The sequence below is a fragment of the Microcaecilia unicolor genome, chromosome 12 (genome assembly GCF_901765095.1).
Source record: "Microcaecilia unicolor chromosome 12, aMicUni1.1, whole genome shotgun sequence".
NCBI classification, from domain to species: Eukaryota; Metazoa; Chordata; class Amphibia; order Gymnophiona; family Siphonopidae; genus Microcaecilia; species Microcaecilia unicolor.
The window spans coordinates 2,329,657-2,345,087 of record NC_044042.1 but is presented as its reverse complement, the minus strand read 5'-3'; the positions used below and the strand labels follow the sequence as shown (position 1 = coordinate 2,345,087).

At 45.3% G+C, this 15,431-nt stretch overlaps 2 protein-coding genes across 2 annotated transcripts in view; both read right to left on the bottom strand.

Annotated features, from left to right (window-relative positions):
* LOC115481599 (acidic mammalian chitinase-like) overlaps window positions 1-5,665 on the bottom strand; it is a 32,352-nt gene extending 26,687 nt beyond the window's left edge. Inside the window, exons 1-2 of the mRNA XM_030220864.1 lie at window positions 4,637-5,665; window positions 4,144-4,473 (exon numbers count right to left, since the gene is read on the bottom strand). The gene's annotated coding sequence lies outside the window, so the exon portion shown is untranslated. The remainder of the gene's footprint in view (window positions 1-4,143; window positions 4,474-4,636) is intronic.
* A 95-nt stretch (window positions 5,666-5,760) lies between these two features.
* Window positions 5,761-15,052, bottom strand: TAF8 (TATA-box binding protein associated factor 8). The gene is made up of 8 exons (XM_030220865.1): window positions 14,864-15,052; window positions 14,071-14,169; window positions 13,814-13,876; window positions 13,100-13,224; window positions 12,451-12,598; window positions 8,452-8,594; window positions 6,230-6,389; window positions 5,761-6,198 (listed from the first exon to the last, which is right to left on the bottom strand). Exons 1-7 carry the CDS (start codon window positions 14,874-14,876, stop codon window positions 6,246-6,248), a joined length of 735 nt encoding a protein of 244 aa, XP_030076725.1. The 5' UTR covers window positions 14,877-15,052; the 3' UTR covers window positions 5,761-6,198; window positions 6,230-6,245.
* Window positions 15,053-15,431: the final 379 nt, after the last annotated feature.

Sequence of the window (15,431 nt, the reverse complement as noted above, 5' to 3'; positions counted from 1 at the left end):
AGTTTTGTAGCCACCCTCTGGACCGACTCCATCCTGTTTATATCTTTCCGTAGGTGCAGTCTCCATAACTGCACGCAGTACTCCAAATGAGGCCTCACCAGAGACTTATACAATGGCACTATCACCTCCTTTTTCCTGCTGATCATGCCTCTCTTATGCACCCAGGCATCCTTCTGGTTTTGACCATCGCTTTTTCCTGTTTGAAAGCTTTAAGGTCATTATCAGACACAATCACCCCCAAGTCCCGCTCTTCTTTCATACACAGAAGCACTTCACCCCCTATATTGTACCGTTCCCTTGGATTCTTGTGACCCATGTGCATGACCCTGAATTTTTTTAGCATTAAATCTTAGTTGCTAAATATCGGACCATTCTTCCAGCTTCGCTAGGTCCTTCCTCATGTCATTCACACCCTCCAGGGTGTCCACCTGTTACAAAGTTTGGTATCATCCACAAAGAGACAAACCTTACCAGACAGCCCTTCCGCAATAATGCTCACAAAGATGTTAAAAGAGCTGGCCCAAGGACCAATCCCTGCTGTACTCCACTGACTACATCCTTTTCTTCAGAGCAAGCTCCATTTACCACTACCCTCTGTCTCCTTCCATTCAACCAATTTAAACCCAATCACTTACTCTAGGTCCCATACTGAGGGCACTCAATTTATTTATCAGTCGCCTGTCCTTCCCTACACTCCTTCCCGTGCACACCGCTCCATGGATAAATCCTTCTTATCTGTTCCCTTCTCCACTACTGCCAACTCCAGACTTCGCGCCTTCTGTCTCGCTGCACCCTACGCCTGGAATAAACTTCCTGAGCCCCTACGTCTTGCCCCATCCTTGGCCACCTTTAAATCTAGATTGAAAGCCCACCTCTTTAACATTGCTTTTCACTTATAACCACTCGCCTCCACCTACCCTCCTCTCCTCCTTCCCGTACACATTAATTGATTTAATTTGCTTACTTTATTTTTTTGTCTATTAGATTGTAAGCTCTTTGAGCAGGGACTTTCTTCTATGTTTGTGCAGCACTGCGTACGCCTTGTAGCGCTATAGAAATGCTAAATAGTAGTAGTAGTAGTAGTAGTTATCAGTCGCCTGTGTGGAACCGTGTCAAAGGCTTTGCTGAAATCCAAGTATACCACATCAAGCGTCCCTCCCATGTCCAACTGTTTGGTCGTCCAGTCGAAGAAGTCAGATTCGTCTGACATGACATCCCAGCAGAACAGTGGGGCACTCTAGGAGGCACTGAGTGGATGTCACATAGAAGCTCCCAGGTACACAGCTCACCGTTACCCCCTTACATTGTAGAGTGAGCCCTCCAAAACTCATCATAAACCCACTGTACCCAACAGTCCTTATGGCTGCAGTTGTCACCTATATGTGGGTGTCGCGTAACACCTGAGCACGACCCCTAGCACTCCCTGGAGTTAGTCCAGCACTGCCCAGGCCCACCTGCACCTGTGCACGACTCCTACACTGGCATATCCTCCACCCACCACTGAGTCCCACTTGCCTCTGGACAAATTCTCCCACCCTTAAGTTATTTCCCCAATGATTTCTAAGGGCACTGGGGCCACAATCCTAGGGGGTCCTACAGTTCCTAGAAAACTCCTACAGACCGAGAACACAAACTGCCAGGATTCTTATTCCAGGAAAACAGACCTAACAAACTAAGAAGTTTATTATTTTTTTAAAAAAGGCAGAACAGTGAATGGTTAAAAGTTTCAAAACAGCAAACGGGAACAGGTAAAATAACAAGGATTTAATATTAAATCTAACTGAACATTTTTTTACTACCTAACTAGTACCTGGGGAGGTCAGGAAAAAGAAACTGATCATAGGAATGGAACAGGATCTTAGTGCAGAGGTCGACTCCCTCCACACTCTCAACTAAGACTGGGGAGTTCTAGCACATTCTGGCCTGGGCTAGACCTTGGACATTGGGGCCAAGCAAGGTACACAGCATTAGCACTGAGTATGTTTGGCCAGTGACACTGCAGGTTACTTTTCTCCTCAAGGGATTTCCTCTTTTCTTTGGGGAAGGTAAACTAAAATGAAAATAGACCTCTGCTACAGCTATAATGCAGAGGCCAAATACCACCTGCTGGCCAAATAAGGGAAATACACTGGAGGGAAGAAAAGTTGCATAAGGCAGCAATACAAATCACAAAACACGGGAGGCCCCTGTTCTGCCACAGTGGGTACAGTAGGTTTTTGGTGAGCTTTGGAGAGCTCACACTTTCCACGACAAGTGTAACAGAGTGGATTACGGGCCTTGGTCCCCTTCTCCACAGTGCACTGCACCAACCACTAGCAGACCTGCCAAGTCTCCCCCGTTCAGCAGGAAACTCCCGCTTTGGTGGGCCACCTCCTCCCATCAAAGCAGGCAAGTCTCCTGATGAGATGAGGAATCGCTGCTTTTCTCACCACCACTGTTGCTTTTCTCCCAATGCAGCAGCGGTGACGGCAAAACAATACAAACAAGAAGCACGGGACCACAGCAGCCTTCAGGCATGCACTATCAGTTCTGCTGGTCCTCTGTCCCCGGAACTCAAAGTTGACGTCAGCGGGGGCACAGGACCAGCAGAGTCGACAGAGCATGCCTGAAGGCTGCTGTGGCCCCCCCCCCCCCCTTGGTTTTTTGTTTTGTTTTGTTTTGTCTTGGCTGCTGCAGAGGTTGTACAAAAACAAGAGGGGGATGGGATGAAATCAAAGTTCAAGCCAATAGGTTAGTCTCCGTTTCCCTTCAAAACAAAGCAAACCTATGAGCTGCTGCATCCATGTTGTCATTTTATCGTTGGTAGCATTTTTTTTTAATTTAATCTCTTATATTTTCAAACATGCTGGCTTGTGCAATATACAGATGTACACGGAGAAAGTATAAGGGAATAACTTTTCATAGGGAGAGTAGTAATTTGTTCAAAAGTGTAATCAGTGTGTCATTTGGAAGGGCTGGTTATAGGGAAACCTTCGCATGTGTTATATTCATGCAGAGATTTTTTTTTTTCTCCTGGTTAAAGCACCACTAAAACAGACATCATGTTATGAGAATCAGGTGTTCAACATTCAGAGTTTCTATTTATTTATTTACTTATTATATCCCACATTAAACATGAATTGGGTTGAAAGCTGGGAGCATTTAAAATCTTTTTTTTCTCCTATGCGTACATCAAAAGAAAATGACATGAGGTAGGCTGGCCATGTACTAAAATGTCCCTCAAAAATCAGGAGCCCTTGGCAGCTCTGCACTAGGCTACTCCAGGGACCGGCTTGCTGCTCTAATAGAACTGGCCATAACATCTGAGGCTGTCATAGAGGCTGGTGTGTACTGTTTCTTTTTTACCTTTTGGGGGGGGGGGGGGGGGGGGGGGGGGGGGGGGGGGGAAGAGGGTCTGGGGGGAGCAAGGGGAGGTCATTTCTTTATTCTTCCACTGGTAATGTGGTAGTTTTTTTGTGGCTTAGTCATTATTAAAACAGGCCTAGACCAAAACTTCCTAGGTTTCTGTCCTGAATATTTTTGTTTTGTTCCATTATGGCTGAAAAATGTTCAGATCTTAGAAACACCCAAATCCCACCCTTAATATGCCCGCTGGAGATCTGGATGTAATGTAGATGAACTGCATAGAAAAACATCTGGAAAATGAGTTTCAAAAATAGCAATTTGGACATTTTGGCAAGAAGACATCCAAATACTGCTTTATGCCACTTTTTAGACATTTTTCCTTTTGAAAATGAGCCCCATAGTAACATATGGAACTTTGTAAATCTAAGTGTCTTGAAAATGAGCTACTATAGCCAGAGAAACATGCAACTTACTGCTCAGAACCCCTATTCCTGGCATCTCTACGCAGCAGGATCCCTGCATGGCTCCGGCAGTATTCCAAGAAGAAATCTTTGGTGAAAATCAAAAACGTTCTTTCTGCCTTTAAGTAATACCCAGTTTTCCACAATTGTGAAGCGCTGCGTAGGACTGGTAGTGCTATAGAAATGATTTGTAGTAGTAATGAGATTATATAGCTTTATGCACTGCAATTAGTTCTTCTCCCTGGGCTCCTTTGACTGAGGCACATGGGATGACTTTCAGCCTCTCACGAACCTGGAAGGGGGAACGTTTCCAGAGAAAATTAAAATGACTACTAACCTGTTTGAGCCCTTTCCTTCTGCCTTAGTCCTAGCTTGCAGGAAGGAGTTGTGTTCAGCCACTCTTCAGTTATGGGAGCAGCAACGGTCTAAGCTGTCTGATTGCTCACATGTAAACCATCTCTCATTCTCCCTATGACTAATTCACCAGCTGCAGTAGGTTCTGGGTACATATCACTGAAGCAGCGTAGCTGATTGTCCACAGCAACATTGCCGTTCATTCGAGCTAGTTTGGAATACAGTAACAGCAAAGAGCAGCAGACCTGTAGAGTCCATGATAAGGTGACTAGACACATATCTGCTGATCTGTGAAGGTAACTCCTCTCTATGCCTGAGGGAAAAGTCCACTGAACATTATTAAAATTTTTTTTTTTTTTTGGGGGGGGGGGGGTTGCCGGGTTCTTGAAGCCTGGATTGGCCGCTGTTCAGAGACAGGATACTGGGCTTGATGGACCATTGGTCTTTTCCCAGTATGGCGGTACTTATATTCTTACCCAGTTTGAAGTGTTGCATATTTAATTTCAGGTGCAGCCAGGGCCAGAGCAACGGTTTTAAGAACCAAAACAACCCTTTACCCAGCTCCCTAATTATCTTTCAGAGCTCTGCCCCTCCCTCAACAATCATGATCATCACCATCCCTCCCAGAATAATCTTAACAAGAAGTAGAGGTCATGCTTTATATTAGATGAAATGGGCACAATTTTCAAAACACATTTACCTCGGTAAATGGCCACGTACCCTGGTACAGACTGCGTTCCCAGAGCCACAAACACAGATGGATTACAGTTATAGGCATCAGTACTCAGCATGATTTAAGCAAGAAGGTCTGCTACCCGCTTAAACCATGCTGATCATGTCTAGTGCTGATACTCAGCTGCACTTAACTGCAGAGTACCACCGAACAATCAGCACAGACAAGTACAGCATTCTCCAGTTAGTATCACTGAACACCAGTACAGACCAGTATAGCTCTCACCAATTAGTACCAGGGTGGTTCAGGGGTGCAGCTGAAGTTGAGTCAAGAGTTATCTGGGCACCAGTGCTATTTCAGTGGGACAGGTAAAGGGCTTCCTACTTTGCCCAAATAGCCATCGCTGCTCTGGTATTGAACATAGCCAGATCAGGTCTGGTGGCAACTGATATACTGGCTCTTCATTTTCAGGTATCCAGATTTGGCCTGGTGCTGTGTATCTGGTGTCAAATCTGCTCACAGTGGTCAGTGCTTCAAAAAAACAATGACGACTGATTGCTGAGCTTCAAGTGGATAATTAACTACATATTCGACTTGAACTTGGAAAAACAAGGATAACTTGGAGGGTCTGAGCCACACATATTGGTGCTCATTTTCAGACATAGAAACCTATGTAACTTTGTAAGCTTATGTGCTTTGAAAATGAGTTCATGGCTTACATGTATGGGCCGAGAACTGTGGTCTCTATGTCAGCCCCTGATATGCAACGCTTCCACATCAATGGATAATTATACCTAGACCTTGTACCAGAGATTCAGCAGTATCAGCTATACAGATCTATATACTGGAAGAAGTGAAAATAGCTACATTAGACATTTCAAAGCTTTAACTCTTCAAATCTGCGATTTCATATTCAGGAGGAATATATTTAATTTTTCATGCAGGGTTGTATTGGGATTTTATTTTACTATAAAGAACATATAGGTATTTGTTTGATAATCAAGTTTTGATGCATCCTCATGTATATCTGACTGAGCATCTAATAATTAAGGTGCAGAACAAAAGATAAGACACAGCAGGGTCACACCAGAATTCGGTGTCAATTATACAACGAATCCACAGTAGCTTCTTAGTTGACTTCCCACTTCACAAGCTCTGTTCAAGATTTAGTTTGTACTTGCCTTTTAGTTTACTGTCTATGAAATATGCAATCCACATATACAAAGCAAGAGCTGCATTAATGATAAATAACTTTTCCACATGTTGCCAACAGGGAGGAAGGGCTGTGAGGATTATGTTCCATCCCAGCAGCAGGATCCTGGTCTCAGTTTCCGACAGGGATGTCCCCCTGCACTTGCCCCTCTCCTGTCTCTTCCTCTTGTGCCCCTGCCCCCCCCCCCCCAGGAACTGGTTCATTTCTTCCTCCGTGGCTTGGGTTTTTTGACAGGGCGCAGGTATGGGTTGTCTATCACATTCTCCTCCCCATTTCTGCCTGCTTGCAGTGCACTGCTCTGCTGTAGGACAGACATATTTTCCTTTTCTGCTCCAGAATCATCCTGTAGCATAAAAAAAAACAGAGACAAATCAGTTGTGGACTCAGCAAAGAGCTGTAGGAGAGGAAAAATACAACGTGGAAAACAAACTAGCAGATCAGTATAATATCCCCAAAAAACTTTATTGAAGATACTGTGTATAAGACAAATGCCCAACACAGGCTGGGTTTCGCCCAACGATAGGGCTGCGTCAGGGGCTAGTCTGTATCTTTCTTAAATAAGAGCGGTATCAAATAATATAACAGGACAAGGATACAAGAAATTTGCTTCATAAAAAACCAGCATGAGCAGCTCAAAATAGCATCTCCTGCATGACACCCGATAATCGATAAATAGTCTGCTACCAAGGGCTGGTCGCAGACTATTTATCGATTATCTGGCGTCACAGTTTGTTTTCCATGTTGGATTTTGCAGAGCGGTTGCCTTATTGTTTTCTCGGAGAGAAAAAATACTACACAGAGAAAAGGGGGTCAACTAGACTTAGCCACATGGAGTTGTCACATCCATGAGCCCCACGTAAAACAATCATGGAATTGGTCCCCAATTGGCAACCAGCCAACTACGTATTTTAAACAGTCCTCAGCTGGTCAGCGCATGACAACGGCAACTCACAGTTTAGCCCTGCTCATGTACTTTGGAGGTACGATGAGGAAGAAGAGAAGTTACCTTTCAGCCTAAACCTGCTGAACAATCAATACACAGCTGTCAGCCTTTTTTTTTTTTTTAAGTGCCACCCGTGTCCAGCTAAATTAGCCCCAGATGTTCAATGGTGGGCCATGTCCAGACCAGACACGACTACTGACACTTGAGTCTATTTGGGGCTAATGTGGGGTATAAACGAATTATAAATAAACGTCAGCCATCAGACTTAATGCAGGTCCTACCTATTGGCCAAAACCCACAAAAGAGAAGATCAGCTCCCCCCCCCCCCCCCACCACTCAGACAAGTAACCCCTCCCAACTAGATTCCCCCTTGCCCATGTCCCAGTAACAGCAACAGCCAGGGGTGGGCTCAGGCCCATCCCAAATTTCTCCTGCCTTAGTATGGCTGCCTGCTGAAGACCTCCTCCAGCTGAAAGACCTTACTCTTGGCCGCCACCACCACCAGCACCGCCCCTGAGCCACTGCTACCAGCCATATGACCACCCAGCCCATGCGTGCTCAGTTTTCAAGTATGTGTGAAACTGAGCGCACATAGAGGCCAGCAGCATCGGCTCAGGGACCGCCCAAGAGTAAGTTCTTTCAGTAGGAGGACGTCTTCAGCGGGCAGGGCTTGGGGATCCCCAACATCACAAGTATTCATTTACTTTGAGGAGGGAGTGCAACTTAAATTTGGGGTTTGCCTTAGTTGCAGAGGGTGAGGGGCGAAGAGCTGATATGAAATGTTTGGTCTACCCACTGGTCTGTCAAGCTACTCCACAGCCCAGTAGCCCCCCCCCCCCCCACCCCCACCAGACCATCCCTGCAGATTCAGTGGATGATCAGGGTAGAAGCAAACCCCACTCCTTCCTACCCTTAGTGGCTCCAGTGGCAAAATAACCTCCACAACCTCTAGCAGTGTTATCATGAGAGTACACAAGAGGTGACAGCAACCAGCGGCAAGGTTTGCTCCTACCCCAATATTCAATGCCGACACCCACATAGGTAAGGCGGCTTGGTTAGGATTGCTTTTTTGCATGTGGTCCTATCTACCCGCTTAGCTGAGTGAGGAATATTGCCGGCACTCATATTCCTGCCAGCCCCTCCTTGATTCTATTCCTATTACGTCCCTCTATGCCCAATTTCCAGTGACGGTGGCCCACTGAACACAGTTTAGGCAAGCCAAAGTCACTCTCAGCGAGAGCTCAACATAAGAGAGTCAATATTCAAAGTGAGTTTTGGCACCATGATGTACTGTCACCGAGAATGCCTGAAAGTAGCGCGAGCACAGACATGCTTCACAACCTTCTGCTGCAGAGAATGGTTAGACCAATGCAAGAGGAAGACGCTGGAAAAAAACAGAGTGAAGGCAGCACAAATGACAGCAGAAATCGTAGAGGTGGGTTGTGGGCGCCTCAGTTCATACCGCATGCATGTGCATGGAGAGGGTCTCTGTATCCGTCTGCTCCTCCTGTTCTGAAGAATCTGTTTCCTCCATCTGCTGCATCTCCAGCTCGGAGGGGAGCAGGGCGTTCAGGTATGGAATAGAGAATGGCCGAGCAGCAATCACTGGAGGTGGGAGAGGCAAACAACAAATTACGAGGCCAGCAGTATGCAGGAGTTTCTATAGCCGAGATTTATCTTGCACTATGGGAGAATCCTAGGCCCAGACCCCAAGAATCAGTGTCTTTCTCCCTACACCCCACCCTGAGTACTTACTTGCTGGGTTTTAATTTCCAACTGGCTCTAAATCTTCCAGAGCAGGCGATTCTCATTTACTTTATTTTCTATCATTTTCAAGGATACGTTAAAAAAAGCTGTTAGAAAGCTCAATATGCAACCAGGCTACTCACATTTGGTTCCTTGCCAAGAGAGCTGAGAACTTTTAATTCTTATTGTTCCTTTCGAAAGCCCTAAAGACTTATTTGTTTAGAAAATGTGTTATAACTCTTCTCTTATCTTCAAGATTCTTTAGCTTTCTATTTGAATTATCCGCTTTGAACCTTCATTGGGAGTTGTCGGAATACAAATGCCACATTACATGACATTACAATGCTGGACACACTTAAGATCTGTGCCCTGTATATGGCAAGACGGATCACAATGGGCTGCAGTGGGTTTCAATGTCAACTCCAGCAGCTGGGATGTGAGGTCAGTGCAGGGCAGACATTTTTATGGTCTGAGCCATGAAAATGGCAAGTACGGCTCAGGATCAAATCTGCATATTTTTTATACCACATTCATATCGTATTCTATAAATGTGGGTCCTGCATATTTCAGTGGAGGAGGGGAAGACATCATAAAGCGGAGCTCAGCAAATAAAATGTTGTAATAATAGCATTGGATTGTTCAATTTGATAATTGAATGTGAGCAGACAGGATGGACCGTTCAGGTTTTATCTGCCGTCATTTATGTTGTTTTAATCATACCCATGTGAAACTCCCTAATCTCTTACAGAAACATGACAGCAGATAAGGGCCAAATGACCCATCCAGTCTGCCCATCCTCAGCATCTACTATGTCCTCCCATGTGCCTGTCCCCCATTTTCTTAAATTCAGACACAGTCCTTGTCTCCACCACCTCCACCAGAAGGCTATTCCATGCATCCACCACCCTTTGAATGAAAAAGATTTCCTTAGGATTAAGAGCTGATATTATTTCTTTAGAACATAAGACTAGCCATGCTGGGTCAGACCAATGGTCCATCTAGCCCAGTATCCTGGTTCCAGTGGCCAGTCCAGGTCACAAGTACCTGGCAGAAACCCAATTAGTAGCAACATTCCATGATACCAATCCCAGGGCGAGCAGTGGCTTCCCCATGTCCATCTCAACAACAGACTATGGACTTTTCCTCCAGGAACTTGCCCAAACCTTTTTTTAAACCCAGATACGATAACCACTGTTACCACATCCTCCGGCAACGAGTTCCAGAGATTAAGCATTCTTTGAGTGAAAAAACATTTCCTCCTATTTGTTTTAAAAGTATTTCCATCCAGTTTCATTGAGTGTCCCCTAGTCTTCGTATTTTTTGAATGAGTGAAAAATCGATACACCTCCACCCCACTCAGGATTTTGTAGTCCTCAATCATATCCCCCCCTCAGCCAGCTTTTCCAAGCTGAAGAGCCCTAACCTCTTTAGACTTTCCTCATACAAGAGGAGTTCCATCTCTATCATTTTGGTCGTTCTTTGAACCTTTTCTAATTCCGCTATATCGTTTGAGAAACGGCGACCAGAATTGAAAGAAATTCTCAAGGTGAGGTTGCACCATGAAGCGATAAAGAGGCATTACAATATTCTTCATTTTCCTTACCATCCCTTTCCTAATAATTCCCAGCATCCCGTTTGCTTTTTTGGCCACCGCTACAAACTGAGCAGATGACGACACCTTGAACTTTTTCTTGGGTGCTGAATCCCAAGATGGACTCTAGCATCAGATAACTAGGATTCGGATTATTCTTCCCCAATGTGCATCTTTTGCATTTGTGTACATTAAATTTCATCTGCCATTTGGATGCCCCAGTCTTCTTTTTCCTAAAGACTTCCTGTAATTTTTCATAGTCCGCACATGTTTGAATAGTTTTTGTGTCATCTGAAAATTTAACCACCTCACTTGTCGTTCCAATTGCCAGACCATTTATAAATATGTTAAATAGCACTGGTCCCAATACAGATCCCTGCGGTACTCCACTAATCACTCTCTCCCACTGTGAAAATTGGCCATTTAACCCTACCTTCTGTTTTCTGTCCAAAAACCAATTCCTAATCCACAGAAGAACATTGCCTCCTATCACATGACTCTGTTTCTCAGGAGTCTCATGAGGGAATTTTGTCAAAAGCTTGCTAAAAATCTAGATACCCTACATCAACCGTCTCACCTTTATCCAGATATTTATTCACACCTTCAAAGAAATGAAGCAAATTGGCGAGGCTTCCCTTGGCTGAATCCATGCCGACTCTATCCCACTTAAAACCATGTTTGCCTATGTGTTTCCGTAATTTTATCCTTTATAACAGTTTCTGCTATTTTGCCTGGTCCTAAGGTCAAGTTTACTGGTCTGTAATTTCTTTCAGATCCTCTGCATTGTCACACAAAAACCATTTCTGGTACAGGCAGATCACTTACAGCTTTTCTGTGAAGACTGAAGCAAAGAATTCATTGAGTGTCTCCACTATGGCCTTGTCCTCCCAAAGTGTCCCTTTTACTCCTTTATTACAGTAATTCCCTCACAGGCTTTTTGCTTCCCATGTACCTGAAAAAGTTGTTACTGCGCATTTCTCTTCATAGTCTCATGTAGCCTTCTTTATCAAGGCTTTGCATCTAACTTGCCAGTGCGTGTGTTTCTTATTAGTGGCAAGTTAGTTGCAAAGCCTTGATAAAGAAGGCTACATGAGACTATGAAGAGAAACTTGCTGTAGAGGTAAAAATGCCCAGCAACAACTTTTTCAGGTACATGGGAAGCAAAAAGCCTGTGAGGGAATTACTGTCCTTCTTCCATTCTTTGAAGGACATTTTTTTTTAGCTCTAATACCCTCTTTCACTTCACCTTTTAACCATGCTAGCTGTCGTTTTCCCTTCTTACTACCTTTGTAAATGCGTGGAATGCATCTGGTCTGGGCTTCCAAGATGGCATTTTTAAACAATGTCCATACCTGATTTAAAGTCCTAATTTGCAGCTTCTTTTTAACCATTTGCCTCATTTTGTAATAGTCCTTTCAAAAATTAAATGCTGCTACTGTATATTTCTTTAGGTGACTTCACTCCTCCAGATATCAGCTCAAATTTGATCATGTTATGATCACCGTTTCCCAGACGAAACGACAGTTACATTTCATATTATGCCCTGCATTCCACTAAGGACTAGATCTAAAATAGTGCCCCCTCCCCCCTAGTAATTTTACCTCCACAACACTTATCCACTTCATCCTATGCCCTCTCATGCCAGAGTTTTCCTTCATTTGAAAAAAAGGCTCATCTCCTGTACGTTAACGCCACAGAGATATTTAAATGCCTCTACCATATCCCCTCTCTCCTGCACTTTTACCAGATTGAGAACCTTAAGTCTGTGTCCCCATACTCTTTAGGACAGAGACCACTGACCAATTTTGTAGCTGCCCTGTGGAAGACTCCATCCTGTTTATATCTTTTTGAAAGTGCAGTCTCCAGTTTGTTCTGTTTATCTGTCTTGATTATAAGCTCTATTAAGCAGGGACCATCTCTTTCATGTTTCTGTATAGCACTGCCTATGTCTAGTAGCGCTATAGAAATGATAAACAGTAGTAACAGTTTATCCTGTGCCACAGGAGGGTCCCAACTCTAAGCACCGAGACTCAGCTGGGATTTACCCTGTGCTAGTGCAGGACCTGAGCAGCAACTGTTTGAACTGGGGTGGGTGAGGGGTCTGTGAACGCAAGGAGCCCTTACATGGAAAGGTGTTGATGTCGTCCTTGAAGAGACTCTGTGTTTCACCGGTCTTGGCCATGAAACGAGTGAGCGCTCTCTCCACATCCCGTCTCTGCGATGCCACCTTTTCCCGAAGGGTCTGGTAATCAGAGACAGGCTCCCGGTATGTCTGAAGGGTTAAATGAAACACTGGTCACAGCAGATCCCTTTTCACAACTGGAATTCCAAACACAATCCCAAACTTGTATATTATACTCAAATCATCTTAAATTCCAGTAGGTGCAGCACTTCACTAACACAATCAAACTCTGCACTATGACACAAAAGAAAGTTCAAAACTGTCCTGATCTAAAAGGTGGCACTTGGCAAAAAATATGCACACAAAGAATCCTGCCCCCTTGGACACAGAGAATGGACTGCCCCTTCCCCTACATGTGGGCAAAGAGAAAGGACTGCCCCCCTCCCTTGCACGTGGACAAAAAAAAAAAAAAAAAAAAGTCCACCTGCTCCAATATCAAGTGACACAGAAACATTCCTCCACTCCTATACATGTAGTCCAACAAGGTGAATTTTGCAGGCAGCCTCAGGTGCGAGACCAAACTTTCAATCAGAAACAATTCACTTGACACACAAGACAGAATCTGTTTGTTATGTCAGTTTCCCCACTCACCGGTGTCTTGATATAGGTGTGTGGATCAGGGAACTCTGGGAAGTGGCTTGGGATGTGTGGGGGATGCTGCTTACTCTGGCCAGCACTCAGGGCTTTGGGGGTCATTGGCTGATTTGTCACAGGTGCTGTGAGACAAAGAAGTCTTAGGGTTACCAGTCACTATCCAAACTCATACAGCACACTAGCACCCTCCCCCACCCACCCCCAGAATCATAACCTAGTCCCTTGGGTGCCGATACCCCCCAGCACCCAATGGCACAAGGGTGCTCCACCCTAAATCCAATAAGACCATGCACTGGTACTCCCCTCCCCCTCCAGCACCCAGAATGCACACTGGCACCCTCACCCCTGTCCCACCCTAACACTCTACCCCCTCCCCAGCACCCAATGGGATAAGGGTGCTCCACCCTAAAATCAACAATCAGACAGTGCACTGGTACTCCCCTTCCCCCTATCCCAGCATAAAGGTGATCCACAACAGTACCAACAGCCTAATACTCCCTCCCCAGCATCCAATGGCATAAGTGTGATCCACCCTAAAACTAACATCAGACAGCACACTGGTACTCCCTTCCCCCAGCACACTGGTACTTCTCCCCCCATCTACACCTCTAGCATAATCAGACAGCAAGCTGCCCCCCCCCCCCAATCCCAGCACACTATGTTCCCCCAATACTGAGACAGCACACAAGCACTCTCCAGCGCTCGACATACGTGCAGTGATGACCATTCGCTGGGAGCGTTTCGCATAGGAAGGAAGTGTTTCCACGTTGAAGCCTGAAAGAGAAGAATCGATCAGTGCCAGGAAGCCGTCAGTCCCCTACCCATGTGCCAGAATGTGTATCTTGTGTGGATGAGGGGAGCTGCGAGGACGCAAGAATGTAAGGACAGTGAACATGGAGTGAAGGTGCAATTTAACAGCAGCAGAGGCTTCTACTTCTTAACTACCCCAGGGGAACAGCTGTGCTTACCCATTTCCACCAGGGTCACTACGATATCTGAGAGCGTTGGCTGTGTCCTGGCCATGTGCTCGCAGTAAGACTTGGAACTCCGGCCAATTTCAGAAAGGTCTGGAAACACACAAAATTTTCATTAGCGGTTCTAACGTTTGGTGTACCCTGGGTCTGTGGAGCACTGGCAAAAAGAAACTTCTGTGCAAAACACAATCTTACCCACAGCCCATGAATGTCACATGGGTTCACACAAAAAAAAGAGAAGTAACTGAGCAACTTACTTGGGCCTTTTTCTGTCATTTACCAGGAACTGATCCCGTCAGCCTCTAGAGCAGAGAGGAAACACTGAAAGGCCTAGAGAGGAACAGAGCTCATTTCCACCATACTGTGGCGGCTTAAGAGCGAGGTTCATCACTAAAGACCCAGAGAGGAGCAGAGCTCATCAGGACTGTACTGGGGTAAGAGTGAGGTTCATTTCTGTCAAGCTAGGTCCACAACTAACCCACTTGGAGCTCCGAACGGACAGAGCTCTACGGGGATGCACCTTGGCCCAGAAGCTTAGCCAGGTTTTGATGTCGGGGGGAGCAGACTTTTGGTAAATAGATGCCTGTGTAAGGCTGAAGGGTTAATCTACACAGGCACTATTTCATTCACAATCTACGCCTCTGTCTTGGCCATTTACACACAGCAGTCTGCTCTTAGATACTACCAACACTGCCTGACAACACGCGAGCTCAGGATAACAATTCTAGACTTTGCCCTGAAGGCCTGTGTGCCTCCTCTAGCTTCCTTCTCTCCCAACAACACTCACAGCTTTGTAGCATTTCAGTCAGCGTCTCAACCGCAGCCTTTTCTGCACTCTCAAAGCCTGCCTCTGTCAACAGGGAGCTGACCACCACTTGCAGCGTTCTCCGACGAGCCAGGGAATAATTATCTGTTGGATTGGATGAGTGTTTTCCACCAGATCTCTGTGAAATGGAAAAATGCCAGATCAGAAGGTGCTTAGAGATTACTGTGATTAATTTCCATCCCCCACTGCTCTCTCCTCACTTCACATCGTGGACTTAGACCCAAAGGACAGGGGGCATCAGCAATCCCAGTGCTCAGTCCGTCAGGAGAACAGTTAAAAGCTGGATACAGCACAGGAAGGTGAAGTCTCAAGTTCAACTACATCAACACCTGATGCAACCTGAAGAAATGCTGCTAACATCTCAGCTTTCTCAAGAAGGACATGTAGACCCCTCTCAGAGGTCCACAGAGGACCAGCCATATCCAGCTTTTGAGACGCCAAGCCATAATAAAATGATACACCCAAAAGATGAGGGAGACCATTTTAATATCTTTTTTAACCAATTATTTTTCTTTTCTAGCTTTTATAT